At 51.5% G+C, this 24928-nt stretch overlaps 2 protein-coding genes across 2 annotated transcripts; both read right to left on the bottom strand.

Moving 5' to 3' along the window:
- Positions 1 to 3565: 3565 nt before the first annotated feature.
- LOC141748399 (thymosin beta-15A homolog) lies at positions 3566 to 5061 on the bottom strand. Its single transcript, XM_074600386.1, has 3 exons — positions 4984 to 5061; positions 4500 to 4604; positions 3566 to 4077 (listed from the first exon to the last, which is right to left on the bottom strand). The coding sequence occupies exons 2-3, from the start codon at positions 4597 to 4599 to the stop codon at positions 4040 to 4042; spliced, it is 138 nt and encodes a 45-aa protein (XP_074456487.1). The 5' UTR covers positions 4600 to 4604; positions 4984 to 5061; the 3' UTR covers positions 3566 to 4039.
- Positions 5062 to 9946: 4885 nt separating this feature from the next.
- PRPS1 (phosphoribosyl pyrophosphate synthetase 1) lies at positions 9947 to 22812 on the bottom strand. Its single transcript, XM_074600860.1, has 8 exons — positions 22685 to 22812; positions 21951 to 22151; positions 19206 to 19389; positions 18767 to 18865; positions 16795 to 16919; positions 14866 to 15039; positions 14004 to 14163; positions 9947 to 12036 (listed from the first exon to the last, which is right to left on the bottom strand). Exons 1-8 carry the CDS (start codon positions 22690 to 22692, stop codon positions 11944 to 11946), a joined length of 1044 nt encoding a protein of 347 aa, XP_074456961.1. The 5' UTR covers positions 22693 to 22812; the 3' UTR covers positions 9947 to 11943.
- Between the last annotated feature and the right edge of the window lie 2116 nt (positions 22813 to 24928).

The following is a 24928-nucleotide window of genomic DNA, read 5'->3' as shown; positions in this document are numbered from 1 at the left end:
GGAGCGGCGGTGGGGGAGGACACACACGTTGGGGAGCTGCATCATTTGTCCAGCTGCGCAGCCTGGCTTTGCCTTATCCTGTTTGCTCTGGTGACAAACCCGCACCTTCCAGGGGGGTTTTTGCTGGGACCGACTGCGGTGCGGGCTGGGGCTGGCCATTTCCCACCGTCCAAACGCGGGGGTTGCCCCAGGCCCTTGTCACCACCACTTCTTGGCTTTCACCACTTTCTGCCGCAGCGCCAGGGGCTGCCAGCTGGAGAGTGGCCGAGGGAAAACCCCGGCTGCCAGCGTGCAAAAGCCTCCCTTTGCAGTGGGCCATCCCCACTGGAAGCCAGCACGGTGCCATGGGATGAGTGGAGGGTGCCACAGCCTGGCAGGGTGGGTGCGCAGCTGAGAGCAGGGGGACACCAGGGTGCCCGGAGCAGGGCTGTGCACCGGCTGGCTCCGGCATCTCCTGCAAGAGATGGGATTATGATCCTCCACACATGCGTATACAGGGCCAAATCCTCTCTTGGCTGAGTCAGAGGGGATGGGAGCAGTGGCGGGGGCAGATGCCCATCCCAGTCACAAGCCCTGATCTGAATTCACCCCGTTCTGCTGATCATTAGGTATTTGCCCAAATTCCTCCTGCCGGTGACTCAGCCTCCTCCTCCCTCCTCCGCAACGCCGGCCACGGCTCACCACCCGATCCAGCCACGGGAAGAAACCGCCCCAGGAGCAGCAGGAGGAGAGGCATGGATATTGCTGGGAGGAGCTGACATATATAACTTCCCTGGTGCCCAGTGAGGGAAGGCGGCATCAAGCCCTGCCAGGAAGGCCCAGCTCCTGGGATGGCACCCTCCATGCATGGGTGGCTGCTGGGGCATCCCACGCTGCCAAAGCCACCACTTTTCTAGAGGACATCAGCCTGGCAGGCATCCTGGCCTCCCACGCCACTGGCAGTCGTGTGCCCATGCGTGTCGGGGTGAAAAGGGGAAGGTCCAGCACAGGCAGGGAGGGAGAGTGTTGGTATAAAAGGCTTTTCTGTAATGGTTCTCCCCTTGCTAGCTAATCCTCTGCTGGCAACAGGGACATTTTGGGCACTGGGTTGCAAAGCAGCTTTCTCTTTATCCTCAGACCTGACAATACAGGGTTTGGGCAATGCGTCTGATACTTCCCTGTGCACCATTCCGGCAGGGATATGGGTCGGAAAAGCGCCTGGGCTGCCCTTGTTTTGGCTGGACGCAGGCGCATCAGCCATACGACCCACCAGGATGGATTTGCCAGGGCTGGGGAGCTGCCCCCAGCTCCAAACGGTGTCCCCGGGGCCAGGCTGGGGCTGCCAGCCCCTGGAGCGGCTGCCTCGGGGCACAGACCCAGCTGTGCCAGCACTTAACCCCACGTCTAAACCTGCATCGCGGCGTCCCTGGGGTGGCCACAGTGAAAAAACAACCCAAACCCAGGGGCGTCTGCACCCCGTCCTCACCCTGTGGCTCCCCGGGATGCAGCAAGGTGGTTCCATGGGCTGGTTCCACAGGTTGGGGGCGAACGCTGGAGCATCACCAGCTCCTGGCACCAGCCACCCTGTCATTTGGGGAACCGGTCGGCCCCATAGGAAGGGGGTGCACGGTCGGCAGGCTCCCGAGGGGCCTGGCACCCCTGGGCAAAGTCTCTGCTGCCGCCTGTGCAGCACAGGGCGAGGGGGAGGATTTTGTGAGCACGGTGGTGGCAGGGACGGGACACTCCTGCCGTGACCTTGCGGAGGTCAGAGTGACTCAGGGAGAGATAAGCCGACCGGTGGTTTTCCATGCCCGCAGAGTGGCCCTTTGCAGCATGACTAAGAGGGGGAGGTACCGGGGTGGTGTCGGGAGCAGCCAGGGTGCCACCGAGACCTCCCTGTCCCCAAAAGCCCCACTGAGGAGAAGAGATCAGCTCTGCCAGTTTGTATTTCCAACCCAAAAGCTTCAGTTGATGCTCTGGTTGACGGGGAAAGGGCTGAGGCTGGCTTTACCTCTGGGTTTGACCCGACTCCCAGCCTGGGCGCATCAAGTGGCCAAGGGATTGCAAAGCCTCTCTGCAGGAGGGGGAAATGCTGAAGCAGCGAGAAGGTGCTTGACCTTTAGTGGTCTGCAAGCCCTGCCTGCCGGTCCCGAGCCCAGCGCTTGCTGACCTGACCTTTTCTACCTTCTGCTTTCACAGAAGGGTCCGAAGGGGCCCCCTCCTCCCTCCCCAGCACAGGGCTGAGCCTGTCCCTGCCCACCAAGAGAAACCACCCCTGGAGGAGGGACAAGCCCTGCCGGGGCAATAAGTGGCTGCTGACACCATGGCAGCCCACCCCGGCAGTTGGCACTGGGAGAAGGATTCCCACATCCAGGATAGGGTACTGACCTGGGGACATCAGAGTGCTGAGGGACCACAGCCACCCTGGCATGTGCTGAGTTGCCCAGTGCTCAGCCCCGTGTAGCAGCAGCCCCAGCACCACTCCCCACCACCCTCACCCCGCGGAAAGCCCCGCACGCTGCCCTGACAGCACACAAATACCAACCTCTTACCTTCAGCTCTTTCGATTCTGCTTTTTAAGAGGTGAAGGCAGTCGCAGCCCCACAAGCAGCGTTATTTGCAGCCCTTGGCAGGCGGCGTGGGTGGAGGTACGAGGCAGATAGGCACTGTGTCCAGACAGGCACAACAGCCCCGTGTTTGTCTCCAGCTGACCAGGCTCGACAGGGACACTGGCCAAAACTGTTAGTTGGCAAGTCTGCCTCCACCTCCTCCGCAAACAGCCCGTTCGGTGACCCTGCAGGCCAGGTGGAGGTGAGGAAATCCTGGCAGCACCCAGGAAGCCTCAGCATAGACCTGGAGGCAATGTCAGACCCCAGCTCCCCCTTGCCCATGCTGTACTGGAGGACACAGGGATCTCCACCCCTGCAAAGCACAGCTGGGAATCAGCCTAGAGGGTATCCAAGGGGTCTACTGCATTAATCCATCCTTACAAGGCTGCAAAAACCTCCTTCGACAAAGGGTGGGGGTGGACCTTGGCTCAAGGTGAAGAAAAAGGCTGTGCCAGGCAGCGATGGAAGAGTTCTGCTCCAAGAACCAGGTGGACAGAGCCAGCCTGGCTGCAGCGCCAGCAGGATCCAAGCCAGCATCTGCGTTGCCAGCACAGCCACCCCCAGCCATGCAGGTGAGGAGCCAGCCCAGCTCCACAAACGTTTCAGGCAGGGGACACAAACCACTTTGAAGCAGGAGGCTCAGCGGGAAGGCCCAGGTTAGCATCTGCTTCAAGATGCACCAAGAAGCCGCTATGGTGGCAGGGATTGCTGGTGGAACACAGTGGCCTCAGCCAGCTGAGACCCCAGCACCACACCGGCCACGCTCCCAGCTCCGGTCTCCCCTAGACCACCAGGAACTGAGCCTTAGACACACACCAAGCTGGACTCACCCTGCAGGGAACCATCCCATATCACCCTTTGAGCAACACCAAACCATCATTGCTGCTCCAGCCCCAGGCAGAGACCTTCCCACCCCCACCAGGGCAAGCCAGGCCACAACCTGAACCTTTGCCAAGGAAGAAGCCATAAGCCATAGGTAGGTCATTACATTTTTTATTTTATAATAAACTTCTCATTTTTCCCCCAAGGAAGACAAAAAAACTGTGAGGCTACAGGACACCGTCAGTGAAGAAGTATGCAAGACAGACCCAGGCCACAGGCCAGGTCAGAAAGGTTCCCCACTCCCCCAGGCTGAAGGGGTCCATCCCCAGGAGCCTCCATAGCCCTTGCTCATCTCCCCACTGCACTGGAGCGAGATCAGCGCTGCCAACGGGAGTCGACTGAGTGGCAGAGACAGGGTTGGGTCAGGCTGTTGATGGACTTTAATGGGGGCCACCCTTTGTTACCCCCACCCGCCAAAGCTGCCAGCAAGGTGGGACAGTGGGTTAGGTGATGCAGCTGTTTTCTATACACGTACATGATGTAAATTTAAAAAAAACACATGATTTCATTCAAAGCACAAAAAAAAAAAATAAATCAAGTGGTAGCTCTTCCTGCCAGGCCATCTCGCTCTAGGAAGACTTCACACATTCCTTCTCCTGCTCGATAGCTGCAAGAGAAGTGAGGTCCATTAGTCTCTGGTGCTCTTTTTTTTCGTGGGAACACCCACTGGAGAAGGCTGCAGAGCAATCCCCAAGTGGGGTAGACAAACACTTCAAATCTGAGGGTGATGTGACACACGCAGGGGTGACAGCAGGTTGGGCACCTGCCTTCAGCTCTCCTCGGGGAAGCCATGCCCTGAGGCAACAGCTCGGAGCCACATCCCTCCGCAGGCGATCCTGCCCATGCCCCAGGGGGGCCGTACCCCAGCCCCTCACCTGTCGGTTTGGGGGTCCCGAGGGACCCAATTTCTCTGGGTCCGAGCCCAACTGCCCCAAAGCACCTCGACAGAGAGGACACCCACTGCCCCAGACGTGGCCCACGCGTGTTCCGGCCCCCCCCGCCCAAGCCAAACCCCGGGGCTGCACTCACTCTCCTTGGAGGGCAGCGTGTTCTTCTCCTCCGTGTTGGTTTTCTTCAGCTTCTTCTTGTCGAATTTCTCCACCTCCGAGAGGTCTGGCTTGTCGCACATTTTGCCTGCGAGACCCCCCGCCCCCGAGGTCAGCCGAGGTCCCCGGGGATGGGGACCGCCAGACAAAGGCGGCCCGCCCCGGTCCCCCCCGCCACCGCCCCCGCCAACTCCCGGCCCCGCCGCGGACAATAGCGCAGGGCGGGGCGCGCCGCCGCCCCGGGCACCGCGCCGCTCCCCGCCGCCTCCGGGCGGCCCCGCACCGGTTGGGCGACCACATGGGGACCCTCCCTCGCCCCGTCCAGGTGCCCGCAATCCACCCGGGGGCGACCCCCCCGCCCTCACCAGCCCACGCAGCCGGGACCCCCAGCCCAGGGGCGCCTCTGGAGAGTCCCCCCCGCATCCACCGGCGGGGGTACCCCCGCGGCGGAACGGCCGGTACCGCACCTGGTGCTCTCCCGCTCCGTCCCGCTCCGTCCCGCCCCGCTCCGCTGCGCTCCCAGGTGAGGCTGGAGCGCCTGGCGTGGGGCGGCGCCTTATATATCCCGGCCGCCGCCCAGCCCGAGCGCCCATTGGCTCCCGCCGCCCCGCTGAACCTGCTGGGAAATGTAGTCCTCCCCGCGGCTGCCGGCGCCGCGCGGCCGCCCGGGAGAACTACCGCTCCCGAGGTGCCCCGCGGCGGGAGGGGGAGAGGGGCGGGGCGGTGCGGGGGGCGCGCTCGGGGGGCGCGCTCGGGGGGCGCGCTCGGGGGGCGCGCTCGGGGGGCGCGGGGTGTCGCGGAGCGGTGTGTGAGCGACAGTGTCACCCGTGGCGGGGGGGGGGGGGGAACCGACACGGACACCCACCCCCGGCCCCGCTCCCCGCACCCGGGTGCCGGCGGTGAGGGTGGTCCCCACGGCAGCGGGTGACCCCAGGGCCACCGTCCTGGGCCCCAAACCCTCCCCAGAAGCAGGTGGCCCGCAGCCAGGGGTACACTCGCCACTGGCCACCACCCTCCACCCCAACACCCACCCTGCTGCAGAGGAATCAGTTTAAAAAACCGAGCCTTTGGGATCAAAATAGCACTGTATTTTCACAGCTGTGGAAGACGCTTTGCTGCCTTGCTTGACCCATGGCCATGATGGCCACAATCGTTCCAGCCATGGCCTGTTCTGAGGACATTGGGTCACCAAAGCAGCTGGGTGGGCAAGGAGCAGCCCACGCTCGCAGGCCAAGGCTCTGGCTTGGCTGTAGCAAGGCAATAGGGTGCAGAAAGCCTGGGGGGCAGCCAGCACAGACCAGGTGGGCTGGGATGCATGTGGGGAAAAAAAAATACCTTCTGGGGTGAAAAAGCTGGTGTAAGTTTATTTGTTCTCAGCTGGGCTGGGGAGAAGGAAGGATAGTGGTGGTCTGGGGGCTACCTGCACGCTGGCCACCAGGATGGGTAGTGGTTGGAGGGCCAGGATGCCTGGGAGGTCTTGCAGTAGGGTCCCATAGGTGCTGAAGAGAATGAGGAGGGGGGGAATAAAAAGCACCCTGACCCCCACGGAGGGCTTGCCAGAACCCTTCCGCTCTGATGCCGGTGTCACAGCGAGCAGGGACCTGCTGCAGAGCATCAGGGGTAGCAGCTGCGACGCAGCAACTCTCGCACCCGCCTCCTCCTCCTCCCGGCCTGCCAGCCTTGGGTTTCTCTCCAGGCTTACTGGAGATTTTGCAGAGAAAATCCCCAGCGAGCCTGAGGAAACATTTGCTTTGTGTTTTTCAGCTAGAAGACTGCCGTCTTGGGGGGGGGGGGGGGGGGCCTCGGTGTTCTCCAGCGACAGCAGGTCTTGGCCGGAGGTGACCCTTTGCAGCAAGCCCTGAGGAGACAGGTATCTTCCCGCTCCAGCCAGCAACGAAATAAAGAAATGCCAATGGTTGGTGTAGGCAGAAAAGGCAAAAGCCAAAGTCTAAGGCCAGGTCTTAAGATGTAGTTGCTGCTCTAAGAGTGCTCTGGATGGTAAACAGCCTCCAGTCCCCGTCCCCCAGGGGGAGAAGCAGCAGCCGCAGGAGGAACCCCAGGCCAGGCTGCTCCCAGAGCAGCTTTGCTTTGGTGCTGTGGCCCCCTCGACCCCCCAGGGCCAGTTTTGGAGGGTGCCACGTAGCCAGCACCAGCAAACCCAGGCAGGGCTGCGTTCAGGAGCATCCTTCAAACCCACCCTGCAGAGGCGGCATCACAAAGCCCACTGCGAGCTGAGAAAAGGGCTCATTTTTCCTGCACAGCCAAAAGGAAACAAAAAAACCCACCCAGTTTCAAAATTAAAGCAGGAAATCCTTTTTTTTGCCTTTATGCAAATAGTCAGACAAGTGCTTTACCATGTGTTTACTCTCCACCTGTACCCGCCTTCCCCCCAGCTTCCCTCTCTTTCCCTCCCTGTTCTCCACACGCTTCTCCTTTGCGGATGCTGCACAGTCTGCTGGGCGTTTTGTCCCCAGCCGGTGGCGAGAGGACCCGATCCCTGTCCTCCCCGCGCACAGCCCCTCGCCAGCATCGGCTGCACCCACCCCAGCCAAGGCGCAGCCCCTGCGGTGCATCTCCTCGTTGCTGCAGCGCGTTGCAAACCCCAGGGTCTTTGTCTGGGGACAAAGCCACCACGGTGGCCATGCAGGCAGGGACCTTCCCCCTTCCCCGAGCCAGCCACGGCCACGCAGGCACCCCCATGCTCCTATAAACCACAGCCAGAGCAGCTTCAAAGCCTCTGCGTTTCCAGCAGGGAAGGTGTGGGGCTGCTGCTGCTGGGGAGGGTTTAAAACCCATCTTGCACAAAGAACGAAAAAAGGAGCTTATATACCCAGAAAGAGCTTCCCCCCCCCGTCCTCCCACCCCGAAAAATTTGCAAAGCCTCCCCTAACTGCACAGCCTGCTTCCTTCTCATGCATTTTGGTATTTCTGCTTTCAATAATTTATAACAAAAGAACGGAGACATCAACAGACAGGGGGGAAAGCAAAACCAGCCCTGACCTGAAATAGAAAAGAACGACTGCCAGCCATTTTAGATGAGTTTTAAATCTCCCACAGAACAAGGCTGTCAGGGCTCAGATAGAGCCTTGCTGATGGCCATTTCCAGGAACGCTTTATTCTCTCCTACAGGAAGGGGGATGCAGGTTTTCTCTATCTGATCGCAGAGGTTTTTTTTTTTCAGCCTCCTGCCTGCAGGGACAGGCAGGGCACCACCGACCCGAGCCCCCTTCAGCCACCACTGCCCAGCTGGGAGCCAGTCCCTCTACTCCCCAGGGCCACAGTTTACTTTTTCCTGCTCATTTTTAACCCCAGCCTCCTGTCCTTCCAGCAGAGCAGGAGCAGAGAGCCCCAGGAAGGCAGCCAGCACACTCAGGCTGTTGCGTCTTATACCAGGGCTCATTCATCCCCTGGATTTTGCTGCTCCTAGCAGTTTAGAGAAGGGCTTTTCTGTTAACCCTTACTACTTTCCCACTGACCAGGGGCAGCAAGGCAAGCTGCTGCTTTCTGCAGATCACAGGAACACCAACTCTAGGAGATGAGAAATCATCCGTACGTGGAGAAACAGCAGGAGAGCAATTTGGGATGTGTCTCGTCTTGCTTCAAACAGCGGACAAGTCCCACTGCCTGCAAGGCACAAATGGCAAGCCCAGCTTTTACGGTAGCTTGAGGCATCCCCACCCTGAGCGTTAGCTTCAGCTACCCAGGCAGGTCACTGGGCTAAGATGCAGAACTTCTGATTGATGGGTTCCCTTCTTACAGCAGACAGGAGACAGCCACTGGCATCAGTTCCCAGCACCTGCACACCTGCGGCCACGCTCCGGCTCTGCCTGTGGCACAGCGAGCTGCCATAGCTCTGTCCTGCTCTTCCAGCTCTCCAACTCAAAAAAGCACAGCAAATTACTTGGGATTTAATTCTCGGGGAGTAATGACTTGCTTCCTATGGTATTTCTTCAGCAGTTGTGAAGAAAGCCTGAGGAGACACCATGGAGTTCACCCCCAGAGCACCCTGCGTGCTCAGTGCTCACTCCAGCAGCTCCCCAGGACAGGCTGGAGAATCGCCTCCACTGCAGCAGGTAGCTCAAGATCGCACCAGCGCTTCACAGCATGGCTGATGCTGCTGGAGCTGAACTTGCCTGGGCTAAGGATGAGCAGCCCTGCATCGCTCCCAAACTTGGAGGAACTCTGCTCTCTGCCATTCACACCTCGGGGGCTGGTTTCCTCCCAGCCCACACCCTTCCCATGGCTGCCTGGTACATCCACAACTGTCCTGAGCAGGGAGAAGAATGCTTTAATTCTACTATATGCATGGGATACAGGCAGCCATACTTGCTCTGATAGTGTAACTGTCACTTCTGGTCAGTATTCACAACCTGCCTACAAACAGGTTTAGCAATTAGAAAATATTTTTTTTTAATTCAGGGAAGAAACGGAAGGTTTCCAGAGCAGAAGAGCTTGACCTCCTTGGGACTGTTCTCATACCCTGTGTATCACCCATCCTTTTAAGAGCTCCAGTGCTGTCATACAGCATTTTAAGTCTGCGCCCTCCCTCACTCCATCCCCTAGGTTTTATAAAAGTAACTAAGAAAGCAGTATATACAAACCAATAGCAATGGTCACCCTGGTACAAATTTTTGGCTGTAAAGCTGAGGTTCTGTTTCTTCTCTAAGGAAGGTGAAGTCTGCTACATCACCCTGACAAAACCCACATTGCCACCCCCCGCTATTTAAAGAAAAAAAAAAATATACAAGTTCACTTACTGACCAGTACTGAAATATGTTTTAACAGCTGAATGACGGTAGCGATCCTCAGGAAAAGTCTATCTGAGGCCACGGTCATGTTTCCTGAAGCAATGTTGAAACCAGGCCTGGAAGCCTATTGTAAGGCCAAAGACCTTTCTCTAGACCTGCCATCTCACCCTTCTGACTTCATTTATACTTTCCAAGTCTACAACACAGGATGAGAAAGGATCATGGTTTAGTTAGAACAAATGCTTCCCAGGACATAATCCTGCTGCCTCTGACCATTAGCTTTGTGCAAGATACTCAGCAACTCTTCATTTGTAACTTGCTAATCTATTCAGGTTTTCCCCTACCTGAACACGATGTGAACAGATCTGCCGAGATACATAATTAAACAGTACAAGAGAATCTGCGCTACCACCCCAACAATTAAGTCTAGGAAATCGGATACAGACAAACGCCACTACCCACGAAGAGAAGTACCTTGGTCCCAAGCTTTTTCTTTCGTGCACTGTGAGCACAGCCAAGCTGAACCTCACGCTCAGCCCCACCGCAAGAGGGTTAAACCAGATGACTTTCCAAGGTCCCTTCCAAATAACATTGCTCCATGATCTACCTTGCAAGCGACCCAACTTAGAAGATGCACACCACACCTTTGTAAGGTTTTTTAGAAGAATTTATAGGCAGAAGCCACGGTTTTTAAATAAAAGTTTAATTCCTTCATCAGGTCTTACGTTTGAACACAAATGCTGCTGAAAATCCTCACGTCGCTGCTCCGATGTCCTGGCTCTTGGCTCTCAGGGCATTGGCAGCGTGGCAGCAGGGGCTCCGATACAGGAGGCAGGAATCAGACTCTCAGTAGAGGTCAGTGCAGGATGCAAAGCAAAGAAGCAAGAGACACACACTTTCCAGACAAACACCAATTCTTATACAAAAAGAAAAAAAAAACCCTACACTGTAATAGAAGTGTTAACGTTGCCACAGGACAGGAGTTTCAGGAAGGGAGAGAAGTCCTCAGTAAAAGGCACAACTAAAGAAGTACTTCCCTAGATCTTAACCAAGTTTTTCAGTTAGTTCCACTTATAGCCCAGCCCCTAGCCTCTCAAAGCCATGCTGGTTACTCTAGCAAGTAATTGCAAGTTCCTTCTTTTCCCTTTTTCCCTTCCTCCAGCTTAAAAAACAAATAAAAGAGGATTGCTTATAAAAACCAGAGCATAAACCAGCTTGGTCTATAACCCCATAAGAGTCCAGGAGAGACTGAACGGTTTACCTTAACGATTGTCTGGTACAGTTACTAATTATTCAAGTTTCAGATGATACTTATTACATCCGGGAGCCTCAGCCAGCTCTACTTTTGGTATTTTTCTTTCAGGCACTTTGCTGCCTGTCAGGTTGGTGTTAGATCTACAGTTTTTCCAGTACTAGGTATCACCAGCCTCTTCAACCCATCGCCGTATGCTCTCATTAGCAACATCAGACTCACTCCAAGGGCTTCTTCAGGTTTTGTAGTCCTGCAACCTCCTATGCTCCTTGGTTTAAGATCTTTTGCAAGAAGCAACGCTTTCAAGGCAAGGCAGACAGTGACCAGGACACGCAACCAGAATGCGTCAGTAACTTACAGGTCAACAGGATTGTAGGCAACGAGAGGCTAAGACAGCTGGACACAAAGCTGTTGCGTATTGGGTCACCCCAGCGTCTGAGCAGGCACTTGCTAGATGCAACAACCAAGCTACTATGGGATAAAGAGGCTCAGTTTACTGGCGTACTGGTAAAAAAGGGATCAAGGATTTGCACAGCAAGTCAAGGTGCAGCTATAGTACACGACAGCAGCCCTCTATTCGCTAGCAAGGCTAACAGCGAGCTGTGAAATTGAGGAACTGGTTTTAGCCTACACTAGAAACTAAAGCACGCAACTACCACGAGTCCTCTGCATAAGAGGGAGAAGAATTCTTGTCCAGGATGCACCTTCACCACTTCGTTAACACAGCAAGGCAGTACTGCACAGACTATGCTCTCACCCTCACTCTGCTGTGTAGCATGCTAAAGGGCATTTAATTTCATCAACAATTAGGACTAATTCAAGTTTTCAAACTACACTGATATCCTTTCATGGGCGGAAGCTGTAGCAGAACCACCTCCCAGGTGTCCCTCAGGGCTTCACCTCGGGTCAAGCTTGGCCAAGACACAAGCCTTCCCCATCGCTCTTCAAGGGCTTCCATCAGGTATGGAGTGGTAAGACAGCCAGCAGTCTCTCGGGCTCTTGCTGTAGATCCAGATCAACATGTCCTAGGGAGCTCTACTTCCCAAACAATTTAGGGTGCGCATGCCAGATCATCTAACCCTGCCCACAGACAAACCCTCTCCCACCCTCCCCCCTCCCTCCCCCAAAATAATGGTGGCAATTAGCCATGTGTCAGTCCCGCTCTCCACAGATCTGCAGGATTGAGTCAATACTACTGATGAGCCCAAATGCACAGGGCTGCTGGTGGAGTTGGAGTGTTACAGAGATGACCTTCCCCCCCCAACCTCCCAGTGTTGGGATCAGAGCCAGTAAGCCTGACTTAAGCAGGAGGAGCTGTGGAGAACTGCACTGGAACAAGCAGAGTCTTCTACTGAACTTTACAACAAGCTGAACAACTTTTGGTTTTAAAAAAAAAAAGCCATACAAGCAGCAGCTGGCATCTGTTGTTATAAGGGGACATGGCTGAATAGGTAGGAGACAGATTCCCCATTATGAGTCCTCCTGATGGCCTCCGCAAGGATCATTGAGATGTCAATCACCTGGAAGGGAAGAAAGATGCATCAGCATCACCCAGAAAAGATATCAAGCCTGGAAGAACAGCTGTTAAGTTAGGAAGAACTTAACAAGTAAACACATCACCCAAATTTATAACAGCCTATTGTCACCTTTCTTTGCTGAGACTCCTTAAACTCAGTCTGTTTACTTTAGGACTATCTTATTCATTTTGTGTAGGTTGCAGAGAAATTAGGGGAGTCTAAATCAAGATCAGATCGCTTCCCTTGAGTCCTGAGGCTTTACGATCACTGCCAGCAGCACAAGAAAGATGAAGCTGCCGTGATGCAGCTCGGCACCCAGTCATTGTGCTGGCTCCACCTGGTGGGGTAATCCGGTAAGCAGGAGGGAAAATTACATCCCAATAAAACATTAGCTCAGAACCCCAGCAGCAAAAGCATTTCAATATATGTAGTCTCAGTAAGAAGCACCATGTTCATGGCGTGTTAAGGAAACTAAGTGAAATTCGTATTTAACATTTTATTTTTTCCAGATATTTTGCCTCCAAAGGAAGGAAAGAAAAAAAACCAAGAGCTGCAGAGCAGACAGAGCATGAGACTCATGACAAATCCTTTAGTTCTGTATGTCTCAACTCTGAACACAAGATGTTAGTGTAAAAGAGCGAGGTGTGAAGCGAGAGCCTGAAAAACTGCTCCACTGCAATCTTGGGCTACAGCTATTTACATACTTATTACCAGTTTAACATTTTGCCTACATTAACTGTAGTGTGGAGCCTAGAAAGAAGCTGAAACATCAGACATTTTTTAGATGTGCTCAGTTGCAGGAATATCATCCAGAAGTTGGCACTGGGAAAAAAAAAATGCAACCCAATAGCAGTTTGCAATCAGCTTATAACTTACTTCCAAAAGCAGCTTAAAATTCACTGCAGCTTCAACCAGTTGACCCTCCTTTTCACCAGAACCCCAGTACTGGGGAACCTCCTACGCTTACAACACAGCACTAGCTGAGCCTTAGCAGTGCCATTCACTTTCCAGAACTTCTCCAAACGCCTGTGTCCTACATATCTGTGCCACCAAGCTAGTATTTAGGATGTCTTTGGCTGTGCGTATGGTATAGCAGTACCTAAGGCTCCTGATGAAGCTATTATGCCTGAATGCTCAGGTAAAGCTGCAACTTCTAGCTATCCATTAGCACAGGAAATCCTCAAGTTCTGCCTAGCTCAAGTTATATAGCCAATTTTTTTCTTTCATGAAAGTCACCCTCAGCATGGGAAACAAAATACCACAGTACTTTTCCTAAATGGAAAACCCAAAACAGAGTGAGCATCAAGAGCCCAGCTTTTAGCTTTCATACGAATGGCAAAGTGTTTTTGTTTATCTTTGGCAAGTATCTGAACGTTGGACTGTGGAGCTGTGTCAACTGCTTAGTCAAACCAGGAAGACATGTCTGTGGGACAAGACTGCGCTCCCTCCAGACCTCATCTGCACTGCCGTTACGACCAGATACGAAGCATTCACCTTCCCCAGGTCAGGCCCACTTTGCTTCATAAAAGGAAGGGACACGCTGCTTAAAGGGCTGCACATTAGGGGACAGATACACAACTGAAGTTGGCATTACCAGAACTTCAGAAGTTCCTACCTACTTCAGTATGCCATCAGCATATCGCTCCACCACAGTGTACAGATACAACTGCTTGCTTACATCATGGCCCCATTAGATCAGTGATGTGATCAAGATAAAACAAGCCCTGAAGAAAATTTACTTAAATGAACTGCTTAAGATGAGCTGGATTAGAAACTGCATTTTATCAGTGTAACAGGTGTGCGATCCCACAGCAATAGGAACAAGAGAACTCGTCAACACTGCCACCAACTCCAGTGCCAATGAAACTGCTGTAAGCACCAGACAGTGTTACGGGGTTTTCCCCACCAACAGGAGGACAGACAAATGCTTCTGTCCCCCAGGGGTGACAGAAGAGAAAGTCGATGCTCACCTGGATTTTAGGGCACTGCTTCATCTTGTCCTCCTGGGGTATTGTGTTTGTGACTACAACTGCCTCAAAACAGGCATTGTTTATCCGAGAAATTGCCGGCCCAGAAAAGATCCCGTGAGTTAAGATGGCATAAACTTTGGTGGCTCCAGCCGACACAAGCCTACAAGGGGAGAAAAAGGAGGATGAGAAGTTTTTAGCAAGTATTGAACCGATATTAGTGCAGGGAACATGGTAAGCATGAGAGGAGACAACACCATACGGTTAGGGGACAGGATACCTTTGATTGCCCCCTCCAGCCCACTATTGATTTTGGGGGAAGAAAACAATCTAACAAGTACCATAAAATCCACTCCAGGCAAAGCAGACATTGAAAAAAAAAAAATACTGTCCTTAGCCCTGGGACATTTGGATTAGATCATGCAAATCACCTTCCATGATTTTTGCCAACACAAGTTAGCAAGTGTTTAATACTGATTGTTGCATATGCCGGTCTTACTAGTGTAGAAGGCCTGAAAGACACCAAAGCTTGAAAAGCTTACTTCTGATGGAAATTCAGATGTATGCCACTGAGCTGACGGACCAGACAGCACTTAGTTCTACCCAGCATAGTCAGTGATGGTCCAGTGGAAGACATACTTTCAACACAAGCATTTTTCAAATAAAAAAAAGACACTATGGTCTTCTAGTTATTCCCTCTGTGAGAACTTTAGGCTTTTTACTTCTTTTGTATGACATGGAATAGTCAAGGAACTGTATGTTACTTTGTGAAACTTCATACGCAAATGATCTGATTAACTTATTACATAACATTTGCTAACAATAGGTTTCTGATTTAGGAAAGAAATCAGTCAGCCCTACTCACTTGTCTGCAGCATGACAGATGGTACCACATGTGTCTGCCATATCATCTACCAGAATGGCCACTCTGTCTTTCACATCACCCACCAGCACCATGCGATCCACTTCATTGGCCTTCTTGCGTTCCTTGTGAATGAGGGCAAAGTCTACATTCAATCGATCTGCAATGGAGGTCACTCTGAAGAGAGAACAGTTTCCAAACAACACTTAACTCCACGCAACGGCTTCAATCGAATCTCTTTTCAAAGTCTTAAGCACAAACTGCCACTGCAGTAAGAGAAGCTGTCACCACATCTCTTACTGCTCCCAAGTAATTAATAGAAGACACTCTGCCACCTTAGTTTCCCTTCAAGCAGTTGAACTGCAATGTCTGATCCAATCTCTCCTGATGACAGCAACTAGATTAAACTAAAATAGTCTTTCATCCTGACCATTGTAACTTAATTTGCATTTAAAGCTGAAAATAAACCTTAACCAGTATGTCTGGCAAACCTGAAGCGACCAGAATGTTGGGGAAGTTGTCATCTTTATAACACTACACTGGAAAGGCTTAAGTTGTGTTAGAACAGGGACCTGCTTGCACTCGTACAAGCAGTCAATTGTCATGCATACAAGTGCTGGCGCAAGGACAATGGCAGGAATACACGTCCAAGAAATGCCAGTCCACCACCTCCCATTTACTTTGGTTGTTGTGACGATAGAACAACCTTACCAGAGGGACACAAACTTTATATACTGATACTGATGAATAGTAAAGAGTTTAAAAACATTAAGAGTGAGAAGGAACAAAATATCCGTGCCGCTAAGAAATTCTACACTTGAGAGGAGTAGGTTCCTAGCCGCAGTAGATCAGACTCATCACCATGGGAGTGCTACGTAAGACTGTTAAACTAAACTGTTTACTAAAGTATTTAGTTCTGCAGCATTTCCATAAAATATTGCACCAGCTAAGATTGACATGTTTCAGTTTAAGTGGCTTTTGAAGATGTGTTTTCCAGGAGTCAGATTAGTGCTGGCTGACTTGGCATTTCATACAGTTCATTACACAACAAGCTACGGAAGTAGATGAATATACAAAAGGTCTTGTCCAATACATGGGCCACAGAGCACCTACAGGAAGACATACAGGGACCTACAGTGATAGTACCTCTTGGCTGCTTGTAACAGATAGCTTAAAACACTCTAAAGTATGTGAATGTGGTCAGAACACACCAACATTTTGATGTGACAGTCCTGGATTAAAGAAGACATCTGCGTCCCTTTGCTGTTCACACGTAGCCGTCATACAGAAGCAACAAGGAACAGCCTAGTTCCTCCTAATAAGCACCTGAGAACATTCTGAACTGCCTGCAAACTGGCATATTTAGCTGCAGGAAGATGGGAGATCGTTAGACTATCTAAGTAGAAATATGTTATAACATATGCTGCTGCTTTTTGCAAAGGAACCATGTATCCTTCCTTGCTCTCAGGGAAGAGTAGCAGCAGGCTCAAGTCCCAGATAGACCTTCAAATCAGGAGTAAAAGTAAGAAAATACCTCAATAGACAAAGCTTAATATTGCAAAGAAAACAGCCTGGATAATAATGTAATTTTAACCAGCAGCAGTAACTTTGTCTTGGCATAGGGGTGTGAGCTACATGATTCCCTCCTTCAGCCTGCATAATTACCCTTTTACAAAAAATTGGGTTAGTCCAAGGGATGTAGTAATTGAACAATTCCTACCTATGCAGCTGTGATTCTAGAAGCTATTTAATTGTCCATGTAGTCCAAGAAACCTTCTAAACATTCCCTAGGAAGAACATCTAACAATTCTTCACCAGCTTCCACAGACTGTCTTAGAGAAGGCAGGCTGGCAGAGGGAACATGTGTCTTAATAAGGTGACAAGCACTCAGATAGAGAAGCAGCACCTCAAGCTAGCTGCCTGACAGCTTACCTCTTGGCTCCACCAGCATCTGGTGACACAATGGTGCAGTTTTTCCACTCTGCAATATTCTCTTTGATCCATTTCAGTACAGCAGGCTCAGCATATAAGTTATCAACAGGGATATCAAAAAAACCCTGCAAGGAAGACAAGAGGAACAGATGTAGCTGAAGGTCACATTCCAAAAACAGTCAGAAGCAGCCTTCTATACGATCAAGCACGCAGCTACCACCCTTCCACAGCTTGGAGCTTTCCTTTCTACTTCCCTTAATGCAAGGGCAGTAGCCTTTGGAATACCCGGAATAGTAATGTAGCAAGTCTTTAGAGCCAGAAACAGTTTAGTAGTATAAATAACACTTTACTTCTGACACTTTCACAACATAGAACTAGTTCTATCCTACCGGGGTGCATAAAACCAGCATCAAACACACTCATTTTCAAAGTGGCTAGCTGCCTTTTTACAAAGTCAGTCTTTAAAGCTCATTACCCACACTGCTTGCATCTACAGAAAACCTATGCAAAAGGCTTGAGTAACGTTTGTTTTTAGACTAATTGCAGATGGTTCCACAGCTTTACACTGACCCAGCAGACTCCTGCAAGTAAACCTCAAAGGTCACCAAAAGCCAGAAGTTAATCTTGGACAGAGACTAATAGGCAGGAGAGTGGGAGCAGCTACTCGCGAGGAATGCTTCAAGGTATAGGGGTAACAGATCCTTCCTACCACCATTCCTTCTGCGCTCAGCAACCCAGCAACTGCAAAAACCAGGCTGAAACCAGCCAGATGCTGGAAGTTTATATACACAAACCCAATTATTCAACTGAATCTCACCATTGCTGCTGGTGAAAGGTCAACCCTATAGCACACATGGCAGCTTCAAGCCTCTTAGGGAAGAGGCATATCCCGTTAGGCTCTATTCTTTTATTTCATGATCTTTCTGAAAGTCTTCTCAGATGTGTCCCCATAGATTTTTTTTTTTCCACCTGAGACAAAGTATTTCTGGGCAAATTACACTGGAAAAAATTATACTTAAGTGTGAATGGCTGCAATTTCAACTGTTAAAATGACAGCCAGCCCAGCTACTTCACCAGGCAGTAGATATCTTACTCTTTTGAATTCAAAGTGTTTGCAGCAATACAATAGATATCCTCCCCTCTGCCTGACCGCTCTCAGTTGCATTGAGCTGGTTTCTTGGTCTCAAAGCACTTGCTCAAGGTGGAAAGAGACAAGACTGATAATTTAACAGCTTGCTGTCCCTTGCCTCCCTGATACACACCCTTGCCACTTCTATACAGCTCTGGTCAAGATTTCAGTTTTTCTGTGAGACTATTCCGCTCACTAAGCCAGCAAAACCCATCAATAATTGTTCAATTCACCACCAGCTTGGTGAAGCCAACTCATGAGGAAGGGTGGCACTGAACAGATACAAGTGCGAGTGCCCATCTTGTCAGTAGCAAGCTATCAGATCACTGTCCTGGTCGACTGAAGCCTCACAAGCAGTTGTGCCAGCACATCTGGCGGCAGAGGTAACCTCAGGGCAGCAGTATTACCAGCCACTGTGTCAAACAGAGCACTGCTCACTTCTCCCTGACAATTCAGTAAATACCAGAAAGCTCTACTCAATATATAAGAAAACTCTGGATAAAGCCATTCTCCATCTCAAATTCCTCAAAGGACCAGTTAAGAATACACAGCGTTACTGTGTGGCAATAAAGTTGCACAGATCATTTGCTAGCCCAACATTCATTTACACAGGACTCATTATTGCTTAGTCTGATCAAGAACAGCTATAATTTCATTTACAGATGAACCTGTTACCCATTTCCCCATCCTCTTCCAACTGATTCTACAAGTCCCTTCCAGTCCCACATTCCCAAGTCCTGATCACTGCTGTCTCTAAAAAAGAGCAGATTGCTGGAAAGCCCAGAAGGCAATAAAGAGGCTCAGACTGGAGCAGGCAAGTACTTCCCCGATTGTAGCTCCTACCTGAATCTGAGATGCATGCAGGTCCATGGTGATTATATGATCTGCGCCTGCCACAGACAGCATGTTTGCAACCAGCTTGGCAGAGATTGGAGCTCGACTCTAGTACAGGAAAAAACAGTATTTAAGACAAGTTCAACTCCTTCATCAAGATGTCAGTCTTCCACTTCTAGACAATTATTCACAAGCAGTTACTAAAAGTAGTGCTCATTAACATTGCATCTTTTCATCAGCTGGTGATTATAGCTTGGGGTATTTTCAAGAAGAACCAGATCTTTATGAAAAGATGAATTTGCAGTACGATGCCCTGAGGTTTAAAGAAATTAAAGAAAGTTTTATCTCTTCCTCTACATATTCAACTTCATCTAATCCCTGTCAAGCAGTCAGGACTTTCAAGGTGTGCATTCATCTCCCCAAACGAAACCTTTATCACATCCCTTACCTTGTCCTTTTTGTCCTGACGAGCGTAAGGGAAGCAGGGTATGACAGCTGTGACTCTGCTGGCTGAGGCAATCTTACAGGCATTTATCATGATAAGGAGCTCCATCAGGTTGTCATTGATTTCACCGCAGCCACTCTGCACAATGTAGACATCCTCCCCGCGTACACTCTCACCTATTTCCACACTGGGAACAGATGGGGAAAGAAGAGTTGTATCTAAATACAAATTAAAACACAGCCATTACATATGCCTGCAGAGCAACCAAGGGATTGCAATCCCAAGGGTCTGTGGGTGACAATGTCATATAATCCGGGGTGTTGAGCAGAAACACTGTTGCTTATTTGCTCAGTAGCTATTTTACATCGCTCACTGATCAAATTTAATGATTCGGTCAAGTAAGGCTAAAAGCACTCAGCCTGTACTCTCGATCTCAACACAAGCTGAGCATGCAAACACCCCAGAACAGGTCTCGTTCTCCCACAATCAGCTAAAAGCAGCAGTGTACAAAGGAAGCAAGGACGATGGCCAGTCAGCTGAGAAAGCTGAGCCACACTTCTACCAGAAGCTACCCTGCAGCTGATTATTAGATTTAGAGTCATAACAGCTATTTGCTGGCTTGAACAGAGAAGCCCTCCAGCATTTCACTTTGGAAAGGCTTTTGGGGTTAATTTCCTCCTGGATGTAATGCACACTAATCCCTGCTGATGAAGGGACTGAATACAAGCCAAAGGTCCTGTTTGCCAGCAGCAAACTGCCAGCTCCACCATGTGTATCAAGACACCTGCACCAGAGGCAGAGTTGGAAGGAAAGCAGTAGTCTTCAGTTTGAGGTTTTGTCCAGGGCAATGCTGCATAAGGCCTTTTGTAGGAACGGATTAACTACTAAGTACTTCCAACAGTTCAGTTTAGAGAAGCCTGCCACAGATTTGGAAGTAACCAAAAGTCAAGTTTACTGAGGACAAAGCTCTTCCACGGTTTCTTTCGTCTTGCACTGGAGAGATGTTCACCCATTCTGCAGACAAAACAAACTCTAGGAACAACTGTACAGACAATCACCCAACCCGCTCCTGATGGCTTCACTTATACAGCACCTTAAGGTAGATTGCCAATTTTAGTATTTTGCTCCCTGATCTTCCTCCCCCTCTTCTTCAACATGTTTTTGATGACCGCTAGGTATTTATTGTCTTACTGCTCATTATCCACCAGCAAACTGTTGTCATCTTTATTGCACACTGACTTACAGCACACACCAATCTCCCAATTCAGTGAAGAATTTCAGCCAGCATGAGAACTTTCTGCTAGGTGTCTGAATTAAGAGCAGTTAACATACAAGTGTCATCTCCAGCTGTACTTACAAACAGCCTAATATTAAGCTGATTCAAGACATTTATTGTCCAAAAGTATCAACGAACTATTCTGTTAAAACAATCTTACTTTTTCTGGGAAGCATCTGCTCTCAGTTTATTAGGGTAAATAAGATGTCTATTAGGTCTTAAAGTCAGATTACCTGCTGTCTAGCCAACTGGACGGATAAGAGCAATTAATAAAGAGCAATGAGAACAGCACAATGGCTGTAAATCAAACAGACTCTTTATAACTCTCCTCTACAACTCTTTGTACTACCTCTGAAGTTTTCAGTTACAATCAATACCCATGCAATAGAACCATAATATTCTACGTCACGTGTACATCCTGGATTCTCCTGGAAAAAATTATCATCTCCAGAAGAAAGGAATGGGTTGGAGCAATCATTCAAGGTTCTCTAATTTCTTTGTATTACACTGTGTGGTGTACACATGCTTAGCGTATTTCTCTAAACCAAGCTTTAAGACCTCTGAATAATTTTTAGCCTCTCCTTTTAACTTCTTCAGGTAGGATGGTGGCAAGACTTATAAAGCATGGAGACAGAAAACAAGATGAATCCTACGTTTCAGAGCTTGGGGGGGAACACAGACTGCACAGGCATCATGGGCTGCGAGAGCGTGTCAGCCCCCGACCTTGAATCAATACCTTTAAGGCTCTCACGCTTTTCAGAGTCGTTTCAAGGCACCTAAGCACAAAACTGCCGGGCCACTCAGCATGGAAGAGGCAAACCAACGTGGGCATCGCATTCCCACCCACTCCCAGCTTTTGGGGCGCTGGGGACGGGCCACGAAGGCTGAATCCCGCCGCTGCAGCCCCTGTCAGAGCGGCGGGATGACAAGGACCCTGTCCCCTCCACCCCGCGGGGAGCAGCCAGGCCTTTACACCCGCCGCCGGCATGGCCGGGGCCGCGCAGCCGCCCGCACATGGCTCACCCCGCCGCTCCCCGCAGGGGAGCCCACCCCCGGGCCGGTTGTCCCCGCTCCCTCTCCCTCGGTAAAGCCTGGCCCGGCACCCAGCCAGGGCCTACGGGCGGGGAGCTGCCCAAGGGGGAGCCATCAGCGGCCCCTCGGCTGAAGGACGCCCACGGGAGATCCGGCCCTACCCGCCGGGGAAGGGCGGGATGCGCCGGAGGTCTCCGGCCCTGCAGCAGTGCCCGGCGGAGGTCTCCGAGCGCCACTCCCGCCGAGCCGCCGCTCCCCCTCACAGCCCGAAGCCGGGCCCGGCCGCCCCGGCCCCCGCGCCAGGCCGCGGCCCCATCGCCCACCCCGCGCCGCGGACTACAAATCCCAGCAGCCCCCGCGCGGCGGCCGTGCGGAGTCCAGACGCGGCGGCGCCCCGCTGCCTGCCGGGAGCTGTAGTGCGGCCCCGCCTCCGGCCTCACCACGTCTCCTGGTTGCTGAACTTCTTGGTGACCACCTTGCCCAGCTCCAGGCCCAGGCGGTCGGCGATCTTCTGGGACAGGTCCTGGTGCGAGCTCCCGCTGAAGATCTTGATGTTGGGCATGGCGGCGGCACCGGTCTTCTCCTCCTCCCCGCTCCACCTCGCACCACGGCCGGCCACCCCACGGGGATCCACCCGCCTCCTGCGCGGGGACGCGGCACGGTGAGCGCACGCCACGCCGACGCGCACCTACTCCGCCATCTTACCCCTTCCCGCCCGCCGCGCGGGCCCTTTATAGACTCCCCGCCCCCTGGACACGCCCCCTCACGCTTCCTATTGGCTCTCTGGAGCCCGGGGGCATAGCCACGCCCGCCCCCGCAATGGCGCCAAAGGCGCCTGGGGTCCCTCCTGCCCCGCTCACCGCCTCAGCAACGGCCCCTGGTTGGGGGGAGGAGGGGGGGCGCGTGCGGCTGGTGGCTAGCCCCGCCAGGGGGTGGGGCGAAGGGCAAGGGGGGACCTGCGATTGGTCGCCGGGCTTCGCTCGTCGCGTGATTGGCAATCGATCCCCCCGGCGGCCATGATGGCTTCCTTCTCTCAGGGGCGTCCCTGAAGAGAAGCAGGGAGGGGGAGAGAAAATGGCCCCGCTCCCGCCGCCCGGCGCCCGTCCCCGCGTCCCCCCCGCCACCATCCGACCCCGTCGGGTGAGGAGCCCGGCGGCGGCGGGACGGGGGTTACCTCAGCATGTCGCTGTGGTTGCGCCCGGCGCGGCCGCCCCGCCGCCGCCGCCTCCTCCTCCTCTTTCCTCCGCCGGGGCCTGCCCTGCGCCGAGCAGGCGTCACCTCGCCGGGCTGCAGCACCGCGGCGTAATGCGGTACCCCCGGTGGCATGCTGTACCGGCGTCACCGCTGCCTCACACCGAACGGGTGTCGCCTCGCCAAGGCCGCAGCACCCGCAGCGGCATGGTGAGGTGATGGTTGTGCGGCACTGACTGAGACGCAGCGTGTCTTGGGCAGCATCGCACGGCCATCACCTCGCCGTGCCGCTGGATGCTGCTTGTTGAACCACCACAAGCGGCTCAGGGTGCCGTGGCATGGCCCTGAGTTGTGGGGTGATGGTCTGCGGAGCCCCAGGCAGAGCAATGCCCAGCAGCAGCAGCACCACCACCAGCATAGGCTGGGCATCCATTTCTCTGTGATTTTCACAGCGAATCGGTTCTCATTAAGAGAAATCGTAGCTTTTGCAGCACAAACAGAAGCCCAGGCGCCTCAGCTAACGGTGGATGGCAGGGGATACAGGAGTTCTGCAGCCTGGCCAGCCGTGCCCAGACCGGCCACACCAAGCGCTACGACCAGTCCCCAGCTATTAGATTCAAAGGTTGGATGGGACGATGTGTCAACATCACCGAGTTCGAGCAAGTTTTTTAATTTTTGAGGGATAGTGCTGCTGCTGCTTCTCTGGAATGTCTTCTTCACTTAAAGACAAACCTTTTTGCTTTTTTGTCTTGCAAACTTCTAGTCTACAAAAATACTAATAATTGATTTTCTTCGCCCTTTCTATCAAGCACGCTGTGCTCAGTCTCTTTTCCTTTGGCTGAATTGTGAATCGATGCCATTTCAGAAGAGGAATGATGGTAGCAGTCTTTATGTGCAAAGAGGGATTCACTTCTCACATGTATAGCCAGTACGACTGGTCTCACTGCAAACTCAATGAGGCAAATTATCATGATAGCCATAATCAACATTTTTGGCACTTGTCCTCAGAATTTGCAGCAATACTTTCTTCTATTTATTTTTCTGTCAGAAATAGCCTTTGGCCATGTTTTGAGATTTAAAAACATCATAATTGTGGTAGGTAGATACTCTGAATTGCAAATACAGAGGTGGGGTTTTTTTCTGTCTTCTGGATCATTGTTAAAACCCATGTGGGTACTATTTTAACACACTTTTTAATTTAATTTCTGAGGGATTTTTTACATTTATAACGGGGGTTCTGTACCTAATTCTGTAACGAGTCTCCTGTGAACTTCCAGCATCTATGTGATGGCATTATATACATTAATTTAGCTTTTGCAAAAATAAACATTGTGTTTGAAGGGTTTTTAAATATACAAAATAAGCCAGAAGGAGCTTCATCAAAATTTGCATGCAGTTGTGTGATTCCTGCTGGTTTTACTTGACTGTGTCATAGGTAACAAAACTTCTGCAATGAATTAGGCATTGATAAGAGAATTCAACCAGAAGAAGTAGTCCGCAACTTACAGGGGCTGGCCACATTTTCTTTATTTCTTCTTGCAACTACCCTGGCCCAAAATGCTGCCGTCGCTATCCCCAAAGGTCAATCAACTAATGATTACAAAATCGTACTTTGAGGAGGTTTTCTATCGCCCTTTGTAGGGTGTCATTAAACTTGGAATTCATCTGGGTTAAAATAGATATTAATTCCCATACTTATCCCTGGTGGGAACTGGAGTATCAATATGTGGTAATTTTGATTTTATTGGGTGTAACTGTAGCAGCTGGTGAAATGCTGGGACACACAGCAAATCCAAGGGACGGGAAAGGAAGAATACAACCCTTTGCTTCTAATTTGTTGCTAAATGTTGCTCGTCTTCATAACACAGAAGAAGACCTCACCGTCAGGCGGCTACGTGGTGGTTCAAGGGAGGGGATCTGTGGATACCGCCCAAAATTTCTAGCAGCCACGTTCTTGCACAAAATCCACATCACTGATACCGTTCCCTCCTAATGACTCCTGTACTTTTGTCTGGAGGATACCTAAAAAAATCTGGCAATTTTGTTGGCATTCTTATACGGCCCTTTCACAGTTCACAACAGTTTTTTTTGTTCAAATGGTAGTTTGGGATAATTGCAAGTTTGCAATGGCTGTTCTGTACGTATTTTTCGGTGATAAAGCTATATAGTCTAAAAATAACTTCAAGGCCTCTCCTCCCTGCACAACACAGACTGCAGAAGGCTCGTT

This window comes from Larus michahellis, chromosome 9 (assembly GCF_964199755.1).
Source record: "Larus michahellis chromosome 9, bLarMic1.1, whole genome shotgun sequence".
In the NCBI taxonomy this organism is placed as follows: Eukaryota; Metazoa; Chordata; class Aves; order Charadriiformes; family Laridae; genus Larus; species Larus michahellis.
Note: the sequence above shows the minus strand (reverse complement) of the source record. Positions and strands in the feature narration are given on the sequence as shown.

Coding starts and splice junctions, on each gene's coding strand:
- LOC141748399 (XM_074600386.1), bottom strand. CDS start 4,599: ATGTGCGACAAGCCAGACCTCTCGGAGGTGGAGAAATTCGACAAGAAG. Junction 4,078..4,499: donor CACGCTGCCCTCCAAGGAGA/GTGAGTGCAGCC, acceptor CTTCTCTTGCAG/CTATCGAGCAGGAGAAGGAA.
- PRPS1 (XM_074600860.1), bottom strand. Junction 18,866..19,205: donor GTCAGGACAAAAAGGACAAG/GTAAGGGATGTG, acceptor TTCCTGTACTAG/AGTCGAGCTCCAATCTCTGC. Junction 15,040..16,794: donor GATGCTGGTGGAGCCAAGAG/GTAAGCTGTCAG, acceptor TTCTCTCTTCAG/AGTGACCTCCATTGCAGATC.